The sequence below is a fragment of the Hibiscus syriacus genome, unplaced genomic scaffold, assembly GCF_006381635.1.
Source record: "Hibiscus syriacus cultivar Baekdansim isolate YM2019G1 unplaced genomic scaffold, ASM638163v2 tig00110948_pilon, whole genome shotgun sequence".
Classification (NCBI taxonomy): Eukaryota; Viridiplantae; Streptophyta; class Magnoliopsida; order Malvales; family Malvaceae; genus Hibiscus; species Hibiscus syriacus.
This window is the reverse complement of record NW_024062928.1, coordinates 107389-132937: the sequence shown is the minus strand read 5'-3', so window position 1 is coordinate 132937 and position 25549 is coordinate 107389. Positions and strand designations below refer to the sequence as shown.

At 35.1% G+C, this 25549-nt stretch overlaps 5 protein-coding genes, 2 long non-coding RNA genes and 1 pseudogene across 10 annotated transcripts; 4 read left to right on the top strand and 4 right to left on the bottom strand.

The window, feature by feature from the left end:
* Positions 1-772: 772 nt before the first annotated feature.
* LOC120148097 lies at positions 773-10407 on the bottom strand. The gene is made up of 3 exons (XR_005518341.1): positions 10276-10407; positions 9205-9206; positions 773-789 (listed from the first exon to the last, which is right to left on the bottom strand). It is a non-coding gene; the product is annotated as an uncharacterized LOC120148097 (long non-coding RNA).
* On the bottom strand, positions 2130-3676 carry LOC120148094. The gene is made up of 2 exons (XM_039161283.1): positions 3587-3676; positions 2130-3401 (listed from the first exon to the last, which is right to left on the bottom strand). Exon 2 carries the CDS (start codon positions 3386-3388, stop codon positions 2429-2431), a length of 960 nt encoding a protein of 319 aa, XP_039017214.1. The 5' UTR covers positions 3389-3401; positions 3587-3676; the 3' UTR covers positions 2130-2428.
* Positions 4977-8513, top strand: LOC120148095. Of its 3 annotated transcripts, XM_039161286.1 has the most exons (7): positions 4977-5148; positions 5182-5491; positions 5814-5914; positions 6653-6750; positions 7174-7385; positions 7630-7682; positions 8225-8513. In XM_039161286.1, the coding sequence occupies exons 1-7, from the start codon at positions 5113-5115 to the stop codon at positions 8255-8257; spliced, it is 843 nt and encodes a 280-aa protein (XP_039017217.1). In that variant the 5' UTR covers positions 4977-5112; the 3' UTR covers positions 8258-8513. The 3 variants fall into 3 exon arrangements, with proteins under 3 accessions (XP_039017217.1, XP_039017215.1, XP_039017216.1); XM_039161284.1 differs by having other exon boundaries at positions 4978-5491; positions 8225-8506; XM_039161285.1 differs by having other exon boundaries at positions 4978-5491; positions 7630-7685; positions 8209-8506.
* LOC120148096 lies at positions 9620-13107 on the top strand (annotated as a pseudogene).
* A 1690-nt stretch (positions 13108-14797) lies between these two features.
* On the bottom strand, positions 14798-15529 carry LOC120148107. Its single transcript, XR_005518342.1, has 2 exons — positions 15418-15529; positions 14798-15267 (listed from the first exon to the last, which is right to left on the bottom strand). It is a non-coding gene; the product is annotated as an uncharacterized LOC120148107 (long non-coding RNA).
* Positions 15530-15969: 440 nt separating this feature from the next.
* LOC120148106 (PHD and RING finger domain-containing protein C126.07c-like) lies at positions 15970-17756 on the bottom strand. 2 transcript variants are annotated; one of them, XM_039161295.1, is made up of 2 exons: positions 17386-17756; positions 15970-16980 (listed from the first exon to the last, which is right to left on the bottom strand). In XM_039161295.1, the coding sequence occupies exon 2, from the start codon at positions 16581-16583 to the stop codon at positions 16011-16013; it is 573 nt and encodes a 190-aa protein (XP_039017226.1). In that variant the 5' UTR covers positions 16584-16980; positions 17386-17756; the 3' UTR covers positions 15970-16010. The 2 variants fall into 2 exon arrangements, with proteins under 2 accessions (XP_039017226.1, XP_039017227.1); XM_039161296.1 differs by having other exon boundaries at positions 17386-17745.
* Positions 17757-21454: 3698 nt separating this feature from the next.
* Positions 21455-22877, top strand: LOC120148103 (G-type lectin S-receptor-like serine/threonine-protein kinase SD2-5). The gene is made up of 2 exons (XM_039161291.1): positions 21455-22106; positions 22250-22877. Exons 1-2 carry the CDS (start codon positions 21634-21636, stop codon positions 22875-22877), a joined length of 1101 nt encoding a protein of 366 aa, XP_039017222.1. The 5' UTR covers positions 21455-21633.
* Positions 22652-23667, top strand: LOC120148091 (G-type lectin S-receptor-like serine/threonine-protein kinase SD2-5). The gene has a single exon (XM_039161281.1). The coding sequence runs from the start codon at positions 22941-22943 to the stop codon at positions 23646-23648; it is 708 nt and encodes a 235-aa protein (XP_039017212.1). The 5' UTR covers positions 22652-22940; the 3' UTR covers positions 23649-23667.
* Positions 23668-25549: the final 1882 nt, after the last annotated feature.

Genomic DNA, 25549 nt, shown 5'->3' with positions numbered 1-25549 from the left:
TTTTACCTTATTTTAAGATATCTAATGCTTCATTCTACTAGACCGATCGGTTGTTGGTGGAACTTGAGATTTTTAATTTGATTTTATGTAGAAATTATATTCAATTTTTAAAAAGTTTTGATATTTGTTTATAAATTTTAAAGTCCTAAAGAAACATATGATAAAATTAATTTTATATTATTTATTAAAGCTGATATCATTAATAAAAACAAAAAACAATAAATTAAATTAAAATGTGAATATCAATTTTAAAAAAATTATTTAAATGCCAATTTTAAAAGATGATCAATTCTGATATCAAATGCATATTTAAGCCAAAATTAAGTTGCACGAACTGTGCGGTTTGTGTAATTGGGGAACTACTAAACTGGGCTTGCGAGAACGGGATGGGAATTGTAGATAGAGTACGTATGATGAGTATATGCGATACTTTTGTACTTCAGGAATTTTAAGAAATGAGATTCTTAGTACGAAGAGTTGCATTAGAAATACATGTATGTACTGTCGAGAGTTAAAAAAATTATAAATATTATTTTATAATTATCTTAAATTATTCTAAGAAAAAAATAAAAAATTATTTTTTAACGTATGTTAATTTTGTGTAGCCCAGAAGATATTATATACACATTTTAATTAAAAATATATTTAAATTTAAGATGTGTAAATATTACTCGGATTTATTCTTCTTGAAATCAGTACAATAAATACGATCTGTGGGGACGAACCCTAATTTCCCATCAATCAAACCCAGCCCATACTCAGTAATCTTTTATCTTCTTTTATATAATGCTAAGAAAACGTCTGTTTAACATTTCAGCATCATCCGTACACTCTTTTGGAACGATACCCTAATCAACGTTCGTTACAACCCAAGACCTCAAAGACTAAGACCGTTTCATAAATTCAATAACTTCAAATTTTTTGAGACAAAATCCAATCAAAATCAAGTTTGAAAGGTCCAATTGGTTGATATAAGAGAAAACACGATCACATGCACATGGGGTAGTGTGGGGGTTAAAGAGTGCTCTTCCGGTACTTGGTCACATCAACCTCTCATTTTCTTTTAATTCAAAGCTTTCAATTAACTTTATTAGTACTTATTATTACATCATGAATGTAATAATAATGGTTCAGACGGGACGAAGACGAAACTAAGATCAAACATTAAGAGAGAAACAATGTAAAATAGAGTCTAAGAAGCAAAATGGGGTTAGGGACATATAAAGAAAAGGACAAGTAAAGCAATGAATTGGCAATACCTATGTTACTTGTACTCATGTCAGGTATCGGTATGTATCGATACATATGAGTACGTTCAAATTTTCTAAGCTCTTTCATACGTATTGAAAGTCGTTGGAGGTCATACTCTTGTACCCATTTCTGAACATGGGTCGAATACGGGTTCGGAGGACGTAAAAGAATGAAGAGTTGGAACATAGGGCAATACCTAATGAAAGCATAGCATTTCTCCATATTGGCTCTACTTGACCACATGGAAAGAGGAAAAGAATAAGGACCAATAGAATGGTAAAGGAACACATTACCTGAGGAGGAAACAATGCGGTACGATCAGAGGAAAGGAACCATGGAACCAACATGTAAATGTTCCGCATACACCTTTCCAGGCTATAAACACGCATCCTTCTTCCAAGATCAAGCACAATATAGTACAGAAAAGAGCTAAAACAACAGCATTGAAACCTATCCATATAAAATTAAACTACAGATGCTAAATGCTCAAAGCTCTAAATAATTAGCAATTAAGACAATTCATAAGCATACTCTAAAGAAGGTCAAGCGGCAAAAACACAGAGATACAGTTTTGAAGTAAAGGTCATGGAAATGTGGCTAGCATTAAACATAGACTTCGTGCCTAAGCTTTGCATGAATTGATGCCAAATAGAACCAGTTTCATACCTCTCCGGTCGTCACTGAACTATATGTAAGCTATGCAGAATCATCCCGAGACTTTTAAATGAGGAAGGCGGCAACATAAGCACAATTATTGAACTGAATTATATGCCTAAATAAGAAGCAAGTTACCATTCGTACACAAACTACATGCACCGTTAACTATAGAAAAGAAGGCTATCAATAAAGCTCTCACTTATGAAAGAGTAAAGCATTGCCATTAAGATTTTCATGTAACTTGCATTCTAATTTAGACCCAAAATTGTCGTTACTTAACAGAAACAAAAGCAACCGTTAAGTTCACATAATGTACATACATAGTTAATATTTGCCAGTGACAAGAAACGCACAAGACATACAAAAGTATGACCCAGTACGGCTTATTTCATTGACAGCCAGGAAAAAACCATGTCAGAAACTTTGAGAGGTTACATACATGTCTTGACACTTTTTTTTCCTGCAGGAAAGAGGTGAAGTACTAAAGAGAAAAGGGCTATCTACAATTTATTCAGAGTTTTTAGGAAGAAACATCGCTTCCTCTTAGTTGTTGTATTGCAGTGTACAATTTCCGTCGATGTCCGACGGCAAATACACCCATCTCCTTGAGATCATCTAGAGTAAGAATAGGTAAGGCTTCCTCATCAACCTCGTGCATCTCGAAAATACCGGCATACCTACCAAAACCCAGGTCCTCCAACCATCTTTTGACACTAGTTACATCGTTACACTTGTGTCCTGTTCTGTCCCATTCGTCACTAGATCTAAGAAGCACATTATCTCCTTGACAACAAGCATCCTTCCAACAATCGTCAGCATTTCCTTGTTGCCAACTATCATAACCGGGTTCATCGCCATTGTATTCACAAGCATCTTTGCTGGTAGCCTGTGCATCATGATCCGATATGTCCTGAAAATCATTAACCAGGTAATGATCCACACAAGCATTTGATTCGATTCCCATAAATTGTTTCTCCTCACCATAATCCTTCTGATCCTCACTACTAAATTCAGGGTTAACTTTAGAACTCTGAGTCCAAGCCCGGCGAAGAAACACGGAATTATTGCCTTCCTGGCTCCACCCTCTCCGCTTCATGACCCTACTCTTCCTGGTTACGGTGCCAAAACTTACAGTAGCCTTCATCATGTCGATTTCATCAGCGGTAACCAAATCAAAACCCAATTTTGACGAATTGGGATTCTTATTTTCTCTGTTCTGCTGCAAATCGGACGATATACGCGGCGAAATCCCGGGGTAGGAATTCAAGAAATCTGAAGACTTCTCTTTAGAAAACTCAACCGTAGTATCAAATATATGTTCATGAGAGTTGGGAAAATCAGGTTTCCATCTTTTTTTAACCAAATTTTCCCTAGTGTTCTGAGAAAACCCACATGCAACAGCAGCAGATGCATCTCCTATCTCTCCCAACCTAACATTAGGCCGCCTTTGTCTTTTGGAATTCATGCTTAAAACCAACATTTTACACCAAAACCTATCAGCACAAAATTAAACCTCAAAATCAGCACACAGGTTAGAACCAAAATTTGCAGGAAACAAGCAAAACTCAAATCAAATATCATCTCAAACAACCATTATTGACCCTAAAATGATGTAAAGAATCATAACGACTACCATAGTTTACAGCAAATTCAGTAAATTAAAAGTGAAGAAGTGAACCTGGTAAGCAAGTAACTATGGCCGAAGAGTCTGAACTTTTTTGCATGTTACCTGGGACAATTGCTGGACTGCTGAAGTAGGCAACTCAAACATATTAAAAAAGGAAAGTGAAAGTGTTGGTTTTGGTTAAAAGAAAAGGATAAAAGATTAAAACCCGGAGCTTTTTTATTGATTTGGTTAAACTTTTGGATTTTCAGACATAGATAGGGACACGAGGACATTCATTAAGGGGAAGTCAAATTAAACAAACAAAGGATAAGGCAGGAAAAGCAAACATCTTTAGATGTTCCATGGACATTGATTTATGGAGTGGTAATTTTGGTACCGCTTACGAGCTTGTCTTTATCTCCTACACGTGGTTGATGTAGCCCCTACATGTCATTAAATATGTGGAGGAGAAAAAAATAGAGAAACTGAAGTTTTGAAAACCATGGAAATGTGTTTTTTTAATACTTTACTTATTCTTACAAAACGGGTTGAGAGAATGAAAATGATTAAAAATTGGTGACTTAAGGAACAATCTAAAGAGGCTGAAGAAGATTCTTGAAAAAACTAGGTTTTGGGACATAAATGAGGTCCAATCCAAAGAACACGAGGAGTAAAGGATAGACATTGGCGTTTACCCCAAGGTTTTGGTGGTCTAGTAGTATGCTAAGCTATCTATGGGTGATTTAACTTCGTAATTAATATAGATTAGTATAAGATAATATATATTTTAAAAATAGTTTTTATTTATTTAATATTAAATATTTACATCTTTAATATTTTATGATACTTAAATTTTAGATTTTAAAAATTAATAATAATTCTATTACTATCCGTATCATTTATTTTGTGCATAATTTAATCACAATTAAATATTAAAATATTATAGTTTCAATATTAAAAAATGTTATTTAAAAAAATAAATTTTAAATAATTATATTTATAATATATTATTCTAAATTAAAATTTTTATTAAATATTATTTTTTAAATACCCTAACTAAAGGTAACTCTTTCTATTTTTTTCATTTAAAGGAATAACCATATGAATGTGGCAATGTGCCATGCAATTTCTTTCTTTTTTTTCTCTCTATCTCTCACTTTTTTCTAAAAGATCTTTTGAAGGTCACATAATTATAGTATAACAATGAAATAAATATAGAGACATTATGCATAATTTTAATCAAATCCATAATAAATAGATATATGTATCATCTCGAAATTTCAAACTATTTTTTTAAAATTATACTATCTAAAAATTCTTTAAAAATTAAACATATAAATTTAATATACAAAGCTTTATATATCAATATTTAATTAAAAACTATGAATTTAATTTATTTATAAAATAAGTATGAAAAATATCAAAAATTATAAATTTAAGAACTAAATAATTGTCATGGCAAACGTGGATACCTCAACCACGGCCTTGGCATATCAATTTCTGCACTTCCTTCTGAATTTCTAACAATCCCAACCAAAAATTCTATGGAAGGAGAAAAATGAAGAGAATTTGAGATTTAGCATTGGTCTTGGGCCGAAATGGATTTCTGGAACAAGGCTCGCTGCTTCGCTGAGGAAGCAGCGAAACGCTCCTCGGAGATAACAAAGGAAGCCGCTCGCCGCTCGTCGGAGCTTTCTATAGGCCCCGCGAAGCTCGGAGATGTAGTAACGGAGGCTATGAAACGCTCGAAGGAGATCGCGGCTGAGGCGTCCAAACGGGCCGAAGAAATCAGAGCCGAAGCCGCGAAGCAAGCCGAAATCATCAAGAAGTCGCTCGCCGAGGGGGTAGCGCCGCCAGAAAACCCGGAGGGGATGGTGGAAAGAGACAAGGAATTGGAGAGGTTTGGGATTACTGAAGAGTTTAGGGATTTTGTTAAGGGCATTACTATGAGCACCTTTCAAGATTTTCCTTTACCTGGTAAATGAATATGCTTTGTTAAGCTTTGTTTGAATGCTGAGAAAATGTAGGTAGTGGAAAACTGGAAAACGAAATTGGAAAGTTTAAAAAGTCAATGCTCTCTGATTGCTTCCTCTGAAAATTTAGGAACTGAGAAAGAAATTTTAACTTTTCATTATATCATATGCAATGGCACCATCTTCAGGCTTAATTCCAATGTTGTATCTTTGGAATAGGTAGTTCAAACAGAGTTTTGAAATTGGAAAAAAGAAAAAAAATTGGACCTTTTTCTTTAATCTGCTGATAACCTTGAGTTGATTTCATGAACATTTTCTATTCGCAGATGATTCCCCAATGTCTGATGTTCCCACAGTCTCAAATGTAAGGCAGGATCTTACAGAATGGCAAGAAAAACATGCCAAGCTTGTACTTTCAGCAGTTAAGGTAAATACATGTTTATGACATCCTTAATTCCTAAGACATTTTTAATCCTTTTTGAATAAACCAGTTGTCCTATTCCTATTGTAAGTATGTAAATTCATTTTAAGGTTTTAAGATCGTAAATTATAATCCGAATGATTAAAATATTAACCATATGCATATAACATTGAAAATACTATATTCAAGAACTGCATAAATTGCATATAATTGCACTTCCATTAAGTTTCTTCACTCATTCGTGGTTCTCTATTTAGTTATGTGTGATCCATTGGAACCAGAAAAACTTCTAAAACGCCCCATACTTATTTTCCAAGTAGTATTAGTAATAGAAAAATGGTAGTTACAAAATTTCTAGAATCGTTGAGAAAAGAATCCACGAGATATTGAAAGATACTTTCCAAGAATAAGAATAAAAAAATTCAATCCTCTTGCATCTAGTTAAAATGCAAATTTCTTCTGTTATTTTCTTCAGTGATCCATCTTTGTTGGGATTAAAACATTATGCGATGCTCTCTTTTTACATTGATTTTTAACAGAATTTCTATTCTGAAGCCTTTATGGGCAAAATGACCAGTCTAATGTGTGTGTATTTCGTTTAAACTATGAAGTTAAACTTTGTACTGTTAGCTTGGTAAGCATAATCATACATGCATGAGCATATTCGTATAAAATGATTGTTGCAGTAACTAGGTCTAGGATTTCTTAAGAATATGTTTTTATTGCTTTCACGTTATATTCCAGGAAATATCAAAGTTAAGATTCGAGTTGTGCCCGCGTGTTATGAGAGAGAGGAAATTCTGGAGGATATACTTTATACTGGTAAACAGTCATGTTGCATCGTAAGTAATCCGTCTTTGCATGTTAAGCCTCCCTTTTGTCTTTTATTGAATTTAAACTATTCCGTCTCAAGTTCGTTTAAGATTAACTTTTCCCAAAATATAGGTAGTTCAGATTATGATTGCTTCCGTGCAATTTTCTTTTAGTTGATGTATTTTAAAAATTCAGAAAATTTTTAACCCAAAGAAAAAGTTACACATTATGATTCCAGCAAAGAATAGTTTCGCCTTTGGAATGCAGTTATTTAATTGTACTATTGATTTCTTTCAATTGACTTGAAATTCATCAGAACACATGTGATTGTACATGTCATCTGGATGTGAATGTACATTTTTGAGATTTTGTTACGTTGATGTGCATTTGTTTATGTTTTAGTCAACATTATTTTGTCACAGTAAACTCTACTAACATATGCTTCCATATAGGTATGAGAAGCAGTATATGGAAGAGGTTGAACGAAACACGGCAGAAAAAGTCCTGGATAAAAAAGTGAAGGAATCTTCAAACATTGAAATGACATCTCAACCACAGGCAAAGGGATCCAAACTGCATAATGAAACTTCAATCACATTTACGGAGCAAGACCTGGATGCATTTCTTTTGGGTGGTGACAGTGATGAAGATGACGAAGGCCCTGGTACGAATAGTACTTTCTTTGTTCATTTTTCCCCTTGAAACATTAAGTTGGTTTGCCAATTGTCTTAATTCACTTGAAATAGATTATGTTTTCCTGTATTAGAGTCTGCGTCACCGTTTTTACTGCCAAGATTGCTGATATACCTATAAATCGCTGCAAATGAATAGCAACACTAACTTCATCTTTTTGTTTTTACATGGCTTGCTTTTCATAAAATGTGCTAATAATCTGTTTGGCACTTCAGAGGATGGAGATGAGGGCTTCGATGATGATTTTGGTAAAATGTCTGACAGTTTGGTAAGCACAGTTCCGCTTATGAACTTGATCTTTTTGTTTCATATCTCTGGGTGGATTGGACTCGCTAAAAGTGAAAATTAGTCGGTATAAGTAACTTAATATCCAACGCAATGTAATGTGGTTTCTGCATTCTCATAGCTTCTCGGTTTTATGGCTTTACCCGTTTTCACTTTAAACAGAATCATTTTACCATTTGAAAGTGAAAAGTAAACAGGAAAAAGAGGTATTCGGGCTTCTTATATTAATATGACCAGGATTTATGATTATGCAGTTGATGGTTTAGGAGTGTAATCTTGGATGTATAGTGCAGTACATATTTGGCTTCCTTGCTTTACTGTTTTGTTTGAACTAATTCCAACTTTGATGTGTCGATACGCTTGAAGCTCCCACTATCTGTTGATATGAGTTTCGCAATCTTTCAAATGAATGCTTGTAATGGTTTGTGCATGTACATATTTGTCTTCCTTGCATTACAGTTTCGTGTAAACCAATTCCGATTTTGACATGTCAACATGCTCCTCCTACTTACCCTCATCATGCAGGATGGTGAGAAGGTCAAATCACAGAAGATCTGAAACCGGTCTCAATATGGTGAATCATTGCCATTAGATCTGGAAGATGTCTGGATGTTGCTGATTATAACATTTTCTGTAGAATAAAGGGGCTGGCAGGTGATTCATATAACACAGGAAACCATTGGTGTTTCTTTTTGCGCATTCTCGTCTACGAAAGCGGTCAAGACATGGTCAATCGTGCATCCGGGTTATGTTTGTCTTATAGTTTATATTTATAATCATTTTTATAAAGTTATTAATAATTCATGTCATATAGATTTTGACGCATACATTTGTGTATTCTTGTTATTTTCGTGTATTTTTAATATTATAATTGTATTTAATTTTGTTTGGTAAAATTAGGAAAATATTGTATTTAGAAGTGAAATAGGGTTGGTCGGGGGATTATTTAGGGATTTGAAGTTGTTCTTACCGTGTTCTCGCCAAAATACCTTCATCTTTTTCAGTTTCTTTTCTTATTAAATAAATCTCCCTACAAATTAATTGATTATTCCAAAGTTAATAAATACTACTCTTATAACTATGATAGTGTCAACTATTAGAGCATATAAATTGCATGAACTTATTCAATCATGGTAAAAATTTAAAGAGTTTAGATTTAAGCAACTATATTCGTATAATATGTATAAATTTAGTTGCATGAAATCAAAGTAAAGTTATATGATGGAGTGAGGATGATATTTTTAATTTGGTGAAGGTTACTGTTCAATTTAAATTTTACGATAGGAAGATGAATAGAATAAGACATGCTGATACTAATCTTTGAATAGTTTGAGGCCTTTTAGACTGAGTATTACATTCTCCCGATACTCTTATATTTTTATAGCAGTTTGCTGTTTTCTTTAGATATAAAACACAATTTATTCAAACAAAAAACCAACTGTAATAGAATTAACATTAGAGGACCATAAATCAAATATCAAATTTATAAATAATTAGAAGTAAACATCTCAAGTACAACCAAACTAATATAAATATAGACTTGACCTAAAATAAATTTATCATTACATCATAAAATAATTAATTGAAATAAATATCTTCTGTTTAAATAAATGAAAGTGACTCCAAATAATATTATATTTTAAAATTATATAAAAATTTATATTTAAAATTTAAAAAACTTAGTAGACCTAAACAATTTGAAGGGAGCCGAATCGGACCGGACCGTTTATGATTAGGCAGCCAAGGCATTATTTTATGTTTTTAATATAAAAAATATTCTATTCTCTCTCGTTGATAGAGCTTACCTTTGAAGGCAGGCACGGGTTTCAACGGCCACTGCTTGATAATTCCTCGTTGGGAAACTGATTACATCGGTTAAAGATGGTTTCCAAAATCTATTTGTTTATTTTTCAGATCGTTGTTGATTCATTTGTGATAGGGAGGAATCGGATCTCTTTGATTGATTTTTTTCCGGATTCGTTTGGTTCTTTCGAGGTGGTTAATTGGATGCGGATTTTCTGAGAATCAACCTACATTGATCGATTTCGGGTGGGAGATGTGGAGGAGGGTGGAGATTGAGGTTATTGCTGGAAATGTGCAGTGTTGAAGGGAAAGGGAGGAAGGCAGGGACGAGAATGGGAGTAATGAAAGGCGGCGGTGGCGGAGGGGAGAGAGTGGAGAAGCTCAAGAGCTCGAGAATGAAGCTGTGGATGATACGCGCCACCACATCGGTGTTGCATTGGACTTGCATCGTACAATTAACGGCCGTAGGGGAGATGTGGGGACAGCGCGTCCTTAAAGGCTGGCCTTCCTGTTTCACTCACCAGGATTCATCCTTCTCCGTCATTGAAGACGCAGTCCCCTCCGTTCCTGCTCGTGTACTTCCTCCCAAAAGTAAGTTTCTCTGTTCTTAATATTTCTTTCTTTGTTTTCAAAAAAATAAAAATCTAGTTTTGGAAAGTGGAAACTAGGGAAACCGGTTAATTTTCTCTAATTCTTAATTCTGGAGACGAAAGCAATAAAAAAATGTAAGATTTTCGTGGGAATTTCGCTCGAGTGCATTTCATTCGATATACGCGGATTGGATTTATATAAATTTGATGCTCCCAAGTGATCATACATCGTATCGTATGTCTCAGTTTTATTCAATCTTTTCCGTCGTCTTCTCGAGGATCTTTTGTTTCTAGTTTTTCAATTAAAGTTTTAGGATTCGTTGGTATTCTTTTGCGTTTATATTCTTTTGGTTATGGAATTTGGATTCGAATTGACATGATTTTTTTTGACATTAGGAATATATAAAAACAATGGTTACTTAATTGTTTCATGTAATGGAGGTCTCAATCAAATGCGAGCAGCAGTGAGTGCTCTATCAAATCGCACTATATATATTCTTTGAAATTCTTTCTAGATTATAGAAGTTCACGAGTTGTTTGTTGTATAATCCATGTGGAAACTGATGCCGTATTCTTCTATATTGGGGTTTGCTTGACAGATTTGTGATATGGTTACCATTGCAAGATATTTGAATGTCACTCTTATAGTTCCGGAGCTGGATAAAACGTCCTTCTGGGCTGATCTCAGGTTTGCTAACTAAGCTTTGCTCACATTCATAAATATGGAAAGTGGTCTAAAATATATTCCTGGTGAACATGGATTATTTTTTCTTACATATCTCTAAATATACTTTATATTGAAATGGCAGTGAATTTCAAGATATATTTGATGTGCGTCATTTTATTACATTATTGAGAGATGAGGTTCGTATATTGAAGGAGCTGCCTCCTAGGCTTAAGAGGAGAGTCCAAATGGCGATGGTGTATTCCATGCCACCAATTAGCTGGTCTGATATATCCTACTACCGTAACCAGGTCATTCACTGTCATTACAAAGTCTTATATGCACCCAGATCATTTTAGACTTCAATTTAATGTAGCTTGTTTCTTTATTCCCTTTTCTAAGAATGTAATACACTTTCCCAGTTCTTTTCCTTCCTCCAAGAGTCCTCTTAAAGGAGTATGTTTGTTCTCTATTACATGCAGATTCTTCCTATGATACAGAAGTATAAAGTTGTACATTTGAATAGAACTGATACTAGAATTGCCAACAATGGACAGCCTTTAGATGTTCAGAAGCTGCCATGTCGTGTAAATTTTAGTGCTTTGAGATTTACTACTCAGATAGAGGACTTAGGCAAAAGAGTTATTAAGCTTCTGAGGCAAAACGACCCTTTTATAGTACTTCATCTTAGATATGAAATGGACATGTTGGCATTTTCGGGTTTTACCCAAGGTTGCAACAATGAGGAGGTGGAGGAGTTGACAAGAAGGTGAGGTTTACATGCATCTTTAACAATTAAATGACTAGCAGGCCTAAACTTTAGGTTTAATCCCAGTCTCCAAAACTTATTTTGGCAGATATGCTTATCCCTGGTGGAAGAAAAATAATAAATTCTGACTTGAAAAGGAAAGATGGTTTGTGCCCTTTGACGCCTGAGGAAACTGCCCTCATATTAAGGGCTCTGGAAATTGATAATAGTTATCCCAGATTGGTAGGTTGAAGATCAGGGAATGAAATGTAATAATCTTTGAATTCTTTTATCCTGTATCAGTAATTGGCCTTTTGTTTGTTAAAACAGGTTAGAAAGGAGACCCTATTGGAGCCATCAGACCTTGGGTTTTTTCAAAATCATTCGTCCCAGATGGCGGTCTTAGATTATCTTGCGTCATTGGAGAGTGATATTTTTTTCCTACTTACGATGGAAACATGGCTAAAGTTGTTGAAGGCCATCGCAGGTACTGTTGTACAGATAATTTTGCACTTAATATGTTCAGAAGATTTCTTGTATAATTAAAATAATCCGGTGGTTCTTTTTTTCTTTAGATGAGATGAATAGTTTAGAAAGTTGAACTCTACCCACGTTCTATCATCCCCATTTTTATCTCTACCATTAAGAGGACAATTGTTTGTCTAGTTCTGACCACTAAACAATTCGAATTTCAATGGTTGCAACATGGGCCAAGGAATGTTACAACTACTCTATTTCGTAAATGCTTTTCATAATGTTTCTTGCCAAGCGATTTTCTAGCGGATTTTATCATTTTTCATTGTTAAAGCTATTTGGCATGAATGTAACAATTGTTTTTTTTAAAATGCTCATTCAGATTTCTGGGGTATAAGCAAACAATTTTATTGGACAGAAGTCTTTTGGTTGATCTGATAGATCAGTACAATAGTGGATCCCTAAGTTGGAATGAGTTCTCAAATGCTGTGAAAGAATCTCATGCAAGTCACATGGGCCAACCAACACGAAGATTGGTGATTCCCGACAGACCTAAAGAAGAGGATTACTTCTATGCAAACCCAGAAGAATGCTTGCAACCTTCACACAGTCAACTGAGTAGCACATGATCTTTTTGTCTGGAAAACGTTATGATTATCAGTGCTTTTCTCTAGCCTGCTTGGGCATCATACTTAAAACCTAAAGGTAGTTTCTCTATACAAGTATGACTACAATGAAGGTTTTTCTTCCTAGGATTCAGTTCCGTAGATCATTGGAGACGGTAGAATCTGAAGAAAGCCTGAGAGGGTCTGAAGTAACCGGTGGACACAAATTTTAATAAATGCAAATAAGAATCATGTATGGAAGAGCTGCCTTGCGATTATAGGTTAATATCAGATCAAAACGTGTTGTACACGAGGGATGCAAGTATAAATTTGGGATTATCGAGGCTGATTGGAAGGTTAATCCCTTACCCTTTTGCTTGCATTTTTTTAGATTGCTTTACGATCTAGTTTGTATTCTAGAATTCATCATGTCACAACCTACAGAGACATATTTGTATTTGTTTCTAGCATGGCCTCATCAATGCAAGGAATGGTTGAGAGCATTGAATAACAACTTCACTACACTTATCGTGTTAATTAAATGGCCGGCACTCGACATTTCGTGTTGAGTAACTTATGGTTTGGGAAAAGTATGGTCCCCTTTCATATGAATTTAGGCCATTTGTCAATTCTGGTTTGTCCATTACTGATGTTGTTGGACTTAGTCTTTGTGTATTAGGACAGTCAAAATCTCACATTAGAAAGTGACACCCTAACCAATCAAGCCAACTTAAACATGCCCCTTTGCATTATTGGGGGAGTTTTGGCTCTTTCCATTTACTATGATACTTATGTATTAAACGTGTTGTGTGCAAGGATAGAAAAAGGGTATGGATGATCTTTTGGAAATTTTAAATTCTCATATAGTTTAAAATTTCTATTTATAATCTAATTTCATGTCCCTGAATTTTTTGAATTTCGCACTCCCAATCTTTCTAATATAGCTTCTTTAGTTCGCACCCTGGACATAAATTTTTACATCCGTTCCTAGTATAGTTTGTACCCGAGACATGAATTTTTACGTCCGTCCCTAGGTGTGTAGGTGTGTGACTTATTGGTTGAAAATGTAAACATAAACATTTGTAGGAGTGATTGCACACTGCAACTTCCTTGTTTCCCCTTTTATATTTTTTGGTGATACAGTGGATGTTTTGTTCCCCCATGTTTGTGTAGGGCTCAGCTGCCTCAATACTTCTGGTGTGGTCCCTTAGAACTTGTGTTTTAGTTTTGGGAGGAGATTATATAATAATGAGAGACCAATTTTGTTTCATAAGGTTTAGCTTTTTTAGTATTGTAAATTAATAGAATTGGTTCAATGCATTAAAAATATGCTTTTCCCAAGCAAGAATTATAAAAGATCGTTTCCATGGGTGCTTGGGTTTAACTCGTTGAACAATTTATAAAATTATATATAAACGACAGCTCTACTATATATCTTGCTTTGGATTTATTCGAAATTTATAATTATATTGATAAATTCAACGATTGGATTGATAAAATACTAATCGTAGAAAACTACTAAATGTGTGAAATTTACTTCGTCTTATATGAAAATAAGATCATACAAAGAAAGATTCAAAATGAAAAAAGTAATTAAGATCATACAAAAGGAAGACTCAAAAAGGAAAACTAATTGTATAAACGAGGGTGATGAAGGATAAACTTATTAATTCTAACATGACAATAAAATACAACGATACAATGACAAATGATTTTATCACAACTCAATCATCATATGTAAGTTAATTGCGAACATCTATTAATATGAAAGAACCAACCCGAGAGCTAAATTAATACTGCTTTCATACCGCTTAAAGGTTTTCTGTTTCCTTGAACAAATTAGCAACTCGAGTATGAAAGGCTTGCACTGCCATGGTCAAAAATCTGAAAGGACTTGTACTGCAGGCGACCCATCTAGGATGAGAAGAACTGCAAATGAGCAGCTTCCGACCATGACGACCTTCGGTGAAGTTTGCTGTCATTGAACGAGGAAGAATGGAATCTCTTCATTGTAAAGTTAAACGAGCTCCTTCGCCCATCTTTTGCCAACCGAAGGTCTCGAAAGACTGGACAGAGACAGAGGCTTGGGACATCATGTCAATTTTGAGTTGGTTAAATGTCCTGTTGGATGTAGATTTTAAGATCTGAAGAATAAAAGATTCTGGTGCCGGGAATATATAGTTTTCTTGTGCAATATATTGTTAAGGAAGAAGAAATAAAACAAGCCATTCTACTTTGCTACTTCATATACATGCTTCCCAACTCAGTGTTCTTTGAAATAATCAGTGTCAATAAATTAGCTTCCAATACCGACTCACATTTGTTATACAGAGAAATAGCCAACAGCCCGATGAGAGCAGAATCGGCTTTTGTGGTAAGACGATAAACAATATATCCCATTTAGATATGCATGTAACATATGTCTAGGTTGTGATGAACTTATGATGATCTAGCCTGACCCTTCTCAACCATAATGGAGCGAACAACATTCTTTACGAAAACATAAAAACTCTCTCGGCAAGAATTTGGCATCAAAGTAGACTTATGTTGCAGTTTAATATCATCGCTATGGCTACATACCAGGCTTGGAAAAGAGCGGACACGGGATTTTGAGTGCTGGAAACCGCATGCTGCCAAGTTTGTATGGGTGGCAAGCCTAGCAATGTATTTGAACGCATCAACTCCTGCAGACACAAAGCATAATACATTTTGCTAAACCAAAAAATGGCCAAGGCATGATAACATGATTTTGTAAGGGCAAAGCAAAATAAAATATCTTTCAGGCAAAGTGTTAAAAACCTTTGGATAATACAGTTTGAAGTTAGTGATTATACCTAATTGTTTGTCTTTGAATTGCCCGTCCAGCTTAGTTGGTAAGAGCGCAAGGCTCTTAACCTTGTGGTCGTGGGATCGAGTCCCACGGTAGGCAATTCATAATTCTGACTACCGGAGGTCTCCCAAGAAAGCTGCTCTCAACCTGACGTTGGGGGCAACCTACTATCCTACCTCTCTCTTACCCCATTACATATGGGAATAGGGTCAGCTAATTTTTTTGTTTGTCTTTGCTTAGGAGCTTTAAATTAAGTTTAACAAGGGCTTGTATCTCACTTTTGACATCATCATCCTTTTTATCCTTGCTTTTAGAACAACTCCTGTCCAACCCAATTCTCCCCTCCGGTATATCTAATTTATTCACACCCGCCTCCAAGTTGGAATCCAATGGATTTGTAGGTCCTCTTGACACTGAACCAACCAGGCTACTAGAACCAGATCTGCCCTCTGTGTTTATTGAAGATGATGATTCTAGATATTTACTTTGTGTATTTTTAGCCCTGGATCATTTACATGATAGCAACCATTCTGAATTTGAACCTTTGCAGATGACAAAGGTTGAAGAAATCGAGGTGAACGAGAAGAAAGAACATTATCACTCGGTCCAATATTCATAACTATCCTCTTTTGCTTTTCCACATCTATCTGGAGATTTGTGCTTTTCCCTTTCCCTCTCATGATAATGATACTCGTACTGCTTCTGTTTTCCTGTTCTTTCCTCATTCTGGTGCATTTTTGATGTATGAAGACCTGCACTGCTGATTGCCTCTTTCGACGTACTTCCGAGGCAAGGGAGTTTTGTTGAGTTCTGATTAGAACTACTAGTTGTCATACAAGTCATTTTCCATGCCTTATCAATATCATACAAATCTTCCTTGGGCAGAATAGAATTGCCTCGAGAAGTTGGTTGTTGACTTGTTGAAATTGATGATTGTGATTCAATTGATCTGTGATGAAACACTTCAGCAACCTTATCTTTCCCACGGCTTCCAATCCCAGGTTCAGCCACACCATAAGAGAAACTTAATGATTGATCTATTTTGCAGTGAACGCCAGTTTTCATGAAGAACTTGTATCCGGCTATGTACATTGCGACAAAGGCGCAATGTTCTTGCAACTGATTCAGTTGAATTACCCACAGTATTCCTACTAGGACGACTTGCTTCATCTACCCCACTGCTTTCCCTTCCAGGAATTATACCAGGAGGCGAATAATTAGAACATGACGATGCAATATGTCCATTGAGCCCTGGGATATTTAATTCTCGAACCATATAAAAAATCGAAACATCTGTCTCAGATGGCAATTTTACATTACAGTTAGCAGAGAACATTTGATCATCGGTTTCAGTATCATCTTCGGACCTAGAAAGAGCACAATATGACAAAAGTCACCATCAGGTACGGTCGTCCCCCAAGCCAACACAATACATATGGGCGGTAGAATCACAGAGATCGCAAAGCAGTAGAAGACTTTCATCAGTCATGCCATGGCACACACTACATCTAACTTCTGCATAGGGATCACTTGGCCTGGATGTTGCATTTACAGAGAGATGGTAAACCTGAAAAGGTAGCAGAAATTTTTTGAACTCAAATAATATCTATATTGAACCCAAATTAATCTAACTAAAAAAATTATATCAAAATCGGTTCATTCTAAAACCAACCGAAATAGACTAAATTTGTTCGATTCAGTTAATAATTTCTTTTATAAGAATAATCAGTGCGGTTATAGGTTTGAGAAACAAATTCGATTAATTCAATTTTGAATAATTCGATTCAGACATTGACCGAATTAACCGATTGAGCAACTATAGTGTCTGATAATCACCCAAATTCATATGAACTTTATGAGAACATCGATTTTATAGGTAAAATTAGCAGATCAGGCAAAAGCAAACTAAAAGAACAAAGCAATTAACTTCAATAATTATATAAAAGAAGGAAATTTAATAGGGAAACAAGACCTGATCTCGCTGAGGGATGTTAACGAGTCGTCCAGAAGCAAAGACACTTTCCTTAGGCGGTCTAGGAATGGCGGTGAACCTGCGTTTGCACATAGGGCAACGCGACTCCACCTTGGCCCATTCCATGATACAAACGAAGCAGAAGAAATGATCGCAGTTGTTGATTTTGCCCTTGATTGCTCTTCTTCCACCGTTGGATAAGCATATCCCGCATACCTCCGGATCGGAATAATCTTCGTCAAATTGTTGCTGATCTGGTGGATGATTATCACTGGATTCGTCTCGTATGATTGATTTGGATAAGGTTTTGAGGCGTTTATTTGGGGGAACCGATCGTTGAGTCACCCGCCATATTTTTTACCGACTCACCCGCCTGGGTTCCTCGAGTTCGCACATTGATCAAGGAAATCCTACCTGAATTGGGTCGATTGAGTTCCCATTACCCTCCAAAAATTCACTGGGCCACATTCCCCCCTTCAAAGTCCATTAGGCTCCATATCTCCAAACCAATCTATGTCGTAATAGATATAATTTTTTCAAAATAACTTAAAATAATTATAAAATATTATTTATTTAAAAAATTTCTTAATTATTAATAAGGCATGCACAATCTGTAGACAGTTAGTGAAGAATTGAGCAATATAAATTTATCAGTTAACCAAAATAGTTATCGAATTTGATATTTCACACCTCTAATAATGGGACGGAGAGAATACTAACTCGTTGGCATTCAATTGAACTAAAAACAAAGCATTCAGCTCAAAACATTTGGTTGCATTACAAAGTGATGAAATTGATTCAAAACATATTTAATTGTATTTGATACATATACAAATATGTTAGTCCCTATCACAAGTAGTAAAAACGAATCCCGAACCAAAACTGTAAGGTTTCGACCAAGAAACCTCCTCCTTTTCCCACACTCTCTCTCAGTTATGATTAGGCGGGTGAGGTTTTGGGACATGATAATCACCACTAAAAGCTGCAAACCCACCCATTTCGCTCTTCCCATGCCCATGATGACTTCGTTTTCGTCTCAAAATTACTTTCTCTGGTGATAAATGGCCACTTCTTTCAGCAGACTGATCTGTATAAACTGTTACATTTGCACTGTCTTCCCTATCTGGTGTTTGTCGACGTGCACTTGAGTTTCCTACAAGAACCAAGAAGAACACAAGTGCAAGGGTAAAAGCTCTTATGGACGCCATTTTGTTCTGGTTTTTCCAATTAGAGAAGAAGAGGAGTCATATGATGGGGGAAGAAGAAGGTCTTTTATAGAAGGTTTGAATGCAGCATGCAGGTCAAAGCTAGGGTTCCAAGTCCAATGCACACTTTTTCCTTTTTCTTTGATAAAATCCAAGTAAACAGTTTACTTTGGGGGGAAACTCAAAGAATATATAAATCCAAGCAATGCGTTTTTTCTCTTCCTAGCTTTGATAGAAAACATATTGGAAAAGGAAAAAGAATGGCGTGCTTGTCTGCCGCCATGCATGCTACGAGGAGAGAGAGGTTGTTTGGTGGCCAAGCTTTGTCAAACACTAAAATCAAAGGTTCATTCAATTTTTGACTGGTTTGGAACTCTGGTCCCCATATATATATATATATATATAAACAATGAGATATAGGGTGGATGCTAAGCTTCTCTAACGATTTTATTCAGTTAGGGTTACTGTCTATGTACAACCCCAAACAACCTGATATAAATAGGAGTAACCCAAGATTTATTATGTCAAATAATCAAGAACAATAAATTAAATACTAAGATATTTGAACGATTTTATTCAATTAAGATTACTGTCTATTTACAACAGTATATAATTGTAATATAATTTTCATAATACTTTAGTAACACATGTAATATAATTTATTTACTTAATTTTTCGTTATATTTTATAATAACATTATACATTATATATATACATACTCATAATTAAAATTTTAATCTAATGATATATACTATCACCATATCTCATTAACTATAAAATTATTAAATCTATATAAAATCTTTTTCCCTCTATATCATAATCATCTTATATAAAATATTTTTTTAAAACATAGTGTAATACATTCATTACTTGCAAAAAATTTAATTGTTTATTCTATTTTACTAAATTAAATAATCCTAGCTAGGCAGCTATTTCTTAAAATATGTGCAAGTTAAATAGGTGCTGGGAATCACTATTAACCTAGCTGTCTCATGATTAACTGCGATTAATTTTGGATTATTTTATGATCATGGTGGTTAACAAGTGTAGAACACGAGGAAATGCTTATTTTTTTAATGCTATTCGGCTTTTCTTATTAATTTATAAATTATTAATTGTTTATTTTTTATACAGTTTGAAATGTTTTTATTAATTTATTGAGTCAACATAGCCGGTTTCTGAAGAATATAAATGTTTTAATTTGTCTTTTTTTCACTTACACAGGGAATCGAATAACAAGGCGCGGGGATAGTTGGCTATGTCGGGTTTAAAGTTTCTTATTTCATGGTAAAAAAAACTTGGTAAACTATATTGCTGATTTATTTTATTTTTTATCTGTTTTATTTTGATTATTGATTTTGAAAAATAATGTTTTCATCATTTATATTATATTTTGATCATTAGGTTATTAATTTTTATTAGTTCGATGACATGACACGTTAAAAATAGATTAATTCTAAAATTAACCCTTTAAACTTTCAAAACTTTATTTTTTTTCACTTGTTTCACAAAAAACCTAAAATTTGTTTTTCTCCCAGAAATTTCATTATCTTACCCTAGCCTTCATCTTTATTGGCGTCCCCATCGTATTCAACCGTCGTTTGACCTCCTCGTATTTTACCAACATGTCATCACCGCCCCAAGGCCACTTATTGTGCTTGGCGCACCCCAGCTGCCCGTGAACTCCAACCTCCAATCTTTACCCTGGCCCTCTGCTTGCCTTTTACTTGACGAAGAGAATGAAAATATACTTTTGAAAGATTATAGGTTAAATTTAAAAATTAACCCTTTTTAACGTGCCATACTACCGAACTAACAAGAATTAACGACTCAATAACCAAAATATAATGAACTAATAATGTAAGTGACCAAAACATTACTTTTCCAAAACCAATAACTAAAATAAGACAGGCCAACAACAAAAAAGTTTATCAATATAATTTACCTAGAAAACTTATTCGAATAATAAGTTTCTAAATTAATTTTTTGTGTGAGTTAAATATTTAAGTTATTATTTATCCGAACGTGATACTTCAACTATAATTCTATAATTATTTTGGATCCAATTGTTATCTCATTATAAAAAACTTTTAACCCATCGGATGTTCTTGTAGGTGCAATCTTGTTAAGAGTGATTGATAAGAGTGATAACATCTACAAAATACTTTTAAAAAGCATAGCAAAAGAAAAACTACAAAGGGCGTAAATTAAAGAACACGTGAAAAATAATTATGTGGTTCTTTATTGATGTGTTAAATTTATAATTTAATCTAGTTTCCATTTTGGTCCTTGAACCTTAATTTGAGAGAGAGAGAGAGAGATTAAGGATTTATTAGCTAAATTGAGAGTGCATAAGTGTTAATCAACGGATTTATAACCAATTGACATGTTTATTCCAAATTTTAGATCAACCTCTAACCCTTTATTCATATAGGGTTATTTGTCATTAAGGGTTTATTATGAAATATTGAATTATGGTATGAATTATGATAGTGTGATGTTTATATGTTAGAGAATGTATCAGAAATTTACATGGCATTGAATTTTCTGGTCTATCAAGCTTGACGCCATTGTTGCAGCTAATTTACTCTTCCCTGCTTGAACGCAAACGATCATGAATACGAATGTCTGTACCATTTTTCTAGTGATCACACTTTTGATTCTACTCATTGTTACATCGTCGTTTCATGTCGACGCTGAAACCATGGGCTGTCCATCATTTGTGAATGGCCCGAATTCCTGGAGAAACATCCAAGCACATGACTCTACTTTCCATGGGTATGCCGGTGTGAGGCCAATCCTCGTTAATGGGATGTTTGTATGTGGTTTCCACTGCGGCAACGTGGATGATACTTACAATTGCCTATTTCCTGTCTCTATTTTGAATATCAGCTCTGATGATTATTATAGTTTTCCTTCTCCCCAGGTGGTGTGGTCCGCTAATCGGAACAATCCAGTTGAGGAAGAGGCAGTGTTGAAGCTCACTTCTCAAGGCAAACTTATCCTGAGACACGCTAACGACACTCTCGTTTGATCCCTAAGCATGGTAAGCAAATTCATTTCAGGGTTAAACTTGAGTGCAGAGGGGAACCTCGTTCTGTTTGACAAAACCAACCACATGGTTTGGCAATCATTCGATCACCCAACCGATACTTTGGTTGTTGGTCAAAGGTTATGGTTAGGGCAGAAACTAAGGGCCAGTGTATCACCAGATGATCCAAGTGAAGGTTTGTATGCATTTGCTGTCATTGCTGGTGAATTCACGGCTTATATGGATTCGGATCCTTCCCAAATCTATAACAGAAATTATTCCTTGGAACCAAATAATAATTCAGTGTTATTCCAAACCGGAAGATTTGGGAGTTTCTCGGTGGCAGACTCAGCTAGTTTTATACAACTGGGAAGCGATGGCCACTTGAAGGCATATGAGTGGAAAGATTCCATTGGCATGTGGCAGGGGACTGATGTGCTCAACCCTGATCGATGTAGTTATCCATTGGCATGTGGAAATATAGCGTTTGCTTAGAAGAGAGATGCATTTGCGCTGAAAATGCTAGAAGACAAGAAACAAAGTATTTCAGGCCAGTGAATTATACAAACCCAGATCTTGGTTGTTATGCAATTTCACCAATCTCTTGTGACCTTCCTCTTCATCACAGTTTTCTCCAGCTTAGGGGATACTATTCTCAACCTATATATAGCTTTTCATTACCCCAGACAACGACATTACAAGATTGTCAGGAAGCCTGTTTGAACAACTATTCTTGCAAAGCTGCTGTATATAGTAGGGGTTACTGCTCTTTTCTTTCTCAAGTATTCTCCATCAAGAAAAGTGATCATGGTGGTGACAAATTCTCAGAAGCTTTTATAAAGGTGCAGAATTCTGCAATTCCAGAGAGTCCTAATACAAATAATATTTCTTCACCGAATTTCACTCCAAGGAAAAACCAGAATACAATAGTTATCGTGGGATCAATTCTTGGAGCTATCTTTTTTGTGTTTCTAATTTGCATTCTCATTTTTCTAAGATCTAGAAAAGGGTTTCAACAAGATGAGGAGGATGATCTCGACAACGTGTTGGGAACGCCGGTTAGATTTTCTTACGAAGATTTGCAGAACGTCACCAAGAATTTTAGCAACAAGCTTGGTGAAGGCGGATTTGGATCTGTTTTTCATGGAGTCTTACCTTCTGCTTCTGAAGTTGCAGTGAAGAATCTTTCTGGCTTCGGTCCAGTTAACAAGTCCTTCATAGCTGAAGTTCAGACAATTGGAAGCATTCACCATTGATATTTGTTTACTTTGGTTGGATTTTGTGCTGAAAAACTCAATAGGCTTTTAGTTTACGAGTACATGGCCAATGGATCGCTGGATGGTTGGATCTTCAACAAAAACCAGGAAACTGCTCTTGGTTGGCAAATCAGAAAGAAAATCATTTTAGATATAGCGAAAGGACTAGCCTATCTTCATGAAGGTTGCAACCAGAAGATAATTCACTTGGACATCAAACCTCAAAATATCCTCTTAGATGAGAATTTCAATGCCAAAGTTTCAGATTTTGGGTTATCTAAGATACTTGGAAAAGAGCAGAGTCGAGTCATTACGACTATGAGGGGAACCCCTGGTTATATGGCTCCTGAATGGTTAAGCTCAGTCATAACCGAGAAAGTAAATGTCTATAGCTTTGGAATTGTGGTCTTAGAAATTCTGTGCGGGCGACCAAACCTGGATGGATCTCAACAGGAAGAAGAAGATCGGCATTTGCTGGGACTCTTTAGGACAAAGCAAGAAGAAGAGAAACTCATGGATTTAGTCGATAAGTGCAGCGATGATATGCAGTCGAATGAGGCTGAAGTTGTGGAGATGATGAAGGTTGCTGCATGGTGCTTGCAAACTGAATATGCAAGGAGGCCTTCCATGTCTAATCTAGTGAAGCTTTTTGAGGGGTCAGTAGATGTAGAAGGTAGCATGATTGAAGAAATTCTACATGGATTAACACCTGAAGCAATGGAGGCATATTCTTCAACAATTTTACCCTCTATGTTATCCGGGCCAAGGTGATGATCATGGACTTCATGCAGATGGGGTGTAAGCTAAGGAATGTTCCCGAGCTCTAATTACAGTTTATTGTTACAACTGACTGTCATTGGATTTGAATGTTTACCATTTTAACAGTTGGAAATGGTTCTCAAGTAGTGAAATTGTTGTAAAATCAATCGGCAATCTTGAAGCTTGTTTTATGTCAAGTTCCTTGTGTTCATCCCGACAAAAACAAATGCTTGTTGAACTACAAGTAGAATTTGAGATTATAAATCTCTTAGCTCTAATTTCTCATTTTGAAGCCATAAGCCATCACAAACGAGCATTGGCTAAATGGCGTAAGTAGAATTTAGGGTAAACTACAAGTTTAGTATCCCAACTATCATCTTTGTTATGTTTTGGCCACCTAATTATTTTTTTTTAAATCATAACATTACGTTTTACTTTTGTTTAGATCACCCACCATTGAAAAATTAACAGAATTGCTGAGGTGGTATTTTTTTTAATGATGACATGATATTATCTTATAGTGACATGTTGTCATCATAGTTTTTTAAAAATGAGAAAATAACTTCAGTGACCGAAAATGTCTTATAATATACGATTTTAACCAACTTTTTTTGGATTTGCGAAAATGACCAACAAATTCGCAACGCGAACTCCAATTTCGCAACCCAGTTTCCAAATTCGCAACGCGAATATGTAAATCGCAACGCGAATTTGTAATTCGCAACACAGAAGTCAAATTCGCAACACAAGTCAAATTCGCAAAGCGCGTTTATTTTCGCAACGCGAATTTTATTTTCGAATTCGAAACACAATATTTATTTCGCAACACAAATGTAAACATTATAATCGCAAATCATAACCTAAAACCCTAAATCACAACTCAGTCCCATCTCCATCTCTCACTCTCTACGGCGACATCCGTCCCCATCTCCGGCGAAATCCGTCCATCTCCATCTCTCAGAGCCACCCTCACAACCATTCACGGTCAGAAATGGAAAATCAACCACCGAGGGTTAGTTTTTTTAATTATTTTTATTTTGAAATTTTTTTATTATTATTAGATTTTTCATATTTAAATTGATGATAAATTTACTGGTAATTTCAGTAATAGATTAATCATTTCACTTAGATTGCTTAGTAAATTCATTCGGTTGTTGCCAATACTGCTAAACTGTTTAGTCTTTAACCATCTGAAGTTAGTATTTGTCTTTGTTTTGTCTTTTGGTTGAAGTAATGCAATTCATTCAAGTTTCAATTTGCAGAAGACTATTTGAAACTTAAGTTGCGATTTTCATATTCGTGTTGCGATTTTAAGTTTCAGAAACTATTCTTCTCATGCAAATTGAAACTTGAATGAATTGCATTACTTCAACCAAAAAACAAAGACAAATACTAACTTCACAGTGTTGCGAATTTAAGTTTCAAGAATAAACTACTACTCTTTATGTTGTCCTTGAACCTGCACTAAACCTATATTTTATCCTTTTAAATGTTTATATAAGTACTTACTTCTGGAATGTTATCTGATGCATTTTGTGAACTATGATAAAATAATGACTTGGGTGAATACCGTGCAAGTTTGAAACATATTTGGCTTTGTTTTCACTGTTTAATATCATGTCTGTTTATAGTGTATAATTTGTAGTTTTTGGTATATCTAACTTGGTATGTTTATTTTTTTTAGAAATTTTTTTTTGGCTTCATTGACCTTAAGGAATAAATTAAACGTAGCCACTACAATTTCATCGACGCTTACACTTATACAAAGAAAATTGTTTGAGGATACTTGCTTCGGGCCATGGCTGAAAGTACAACATCCGGGTGGAGATGCTATGTTGACCCATTTGTTTCTTCAGACCATGACTAACGATCTACCCGAGAGGACACAACGTGGTGATGAAGAGATATTGTTT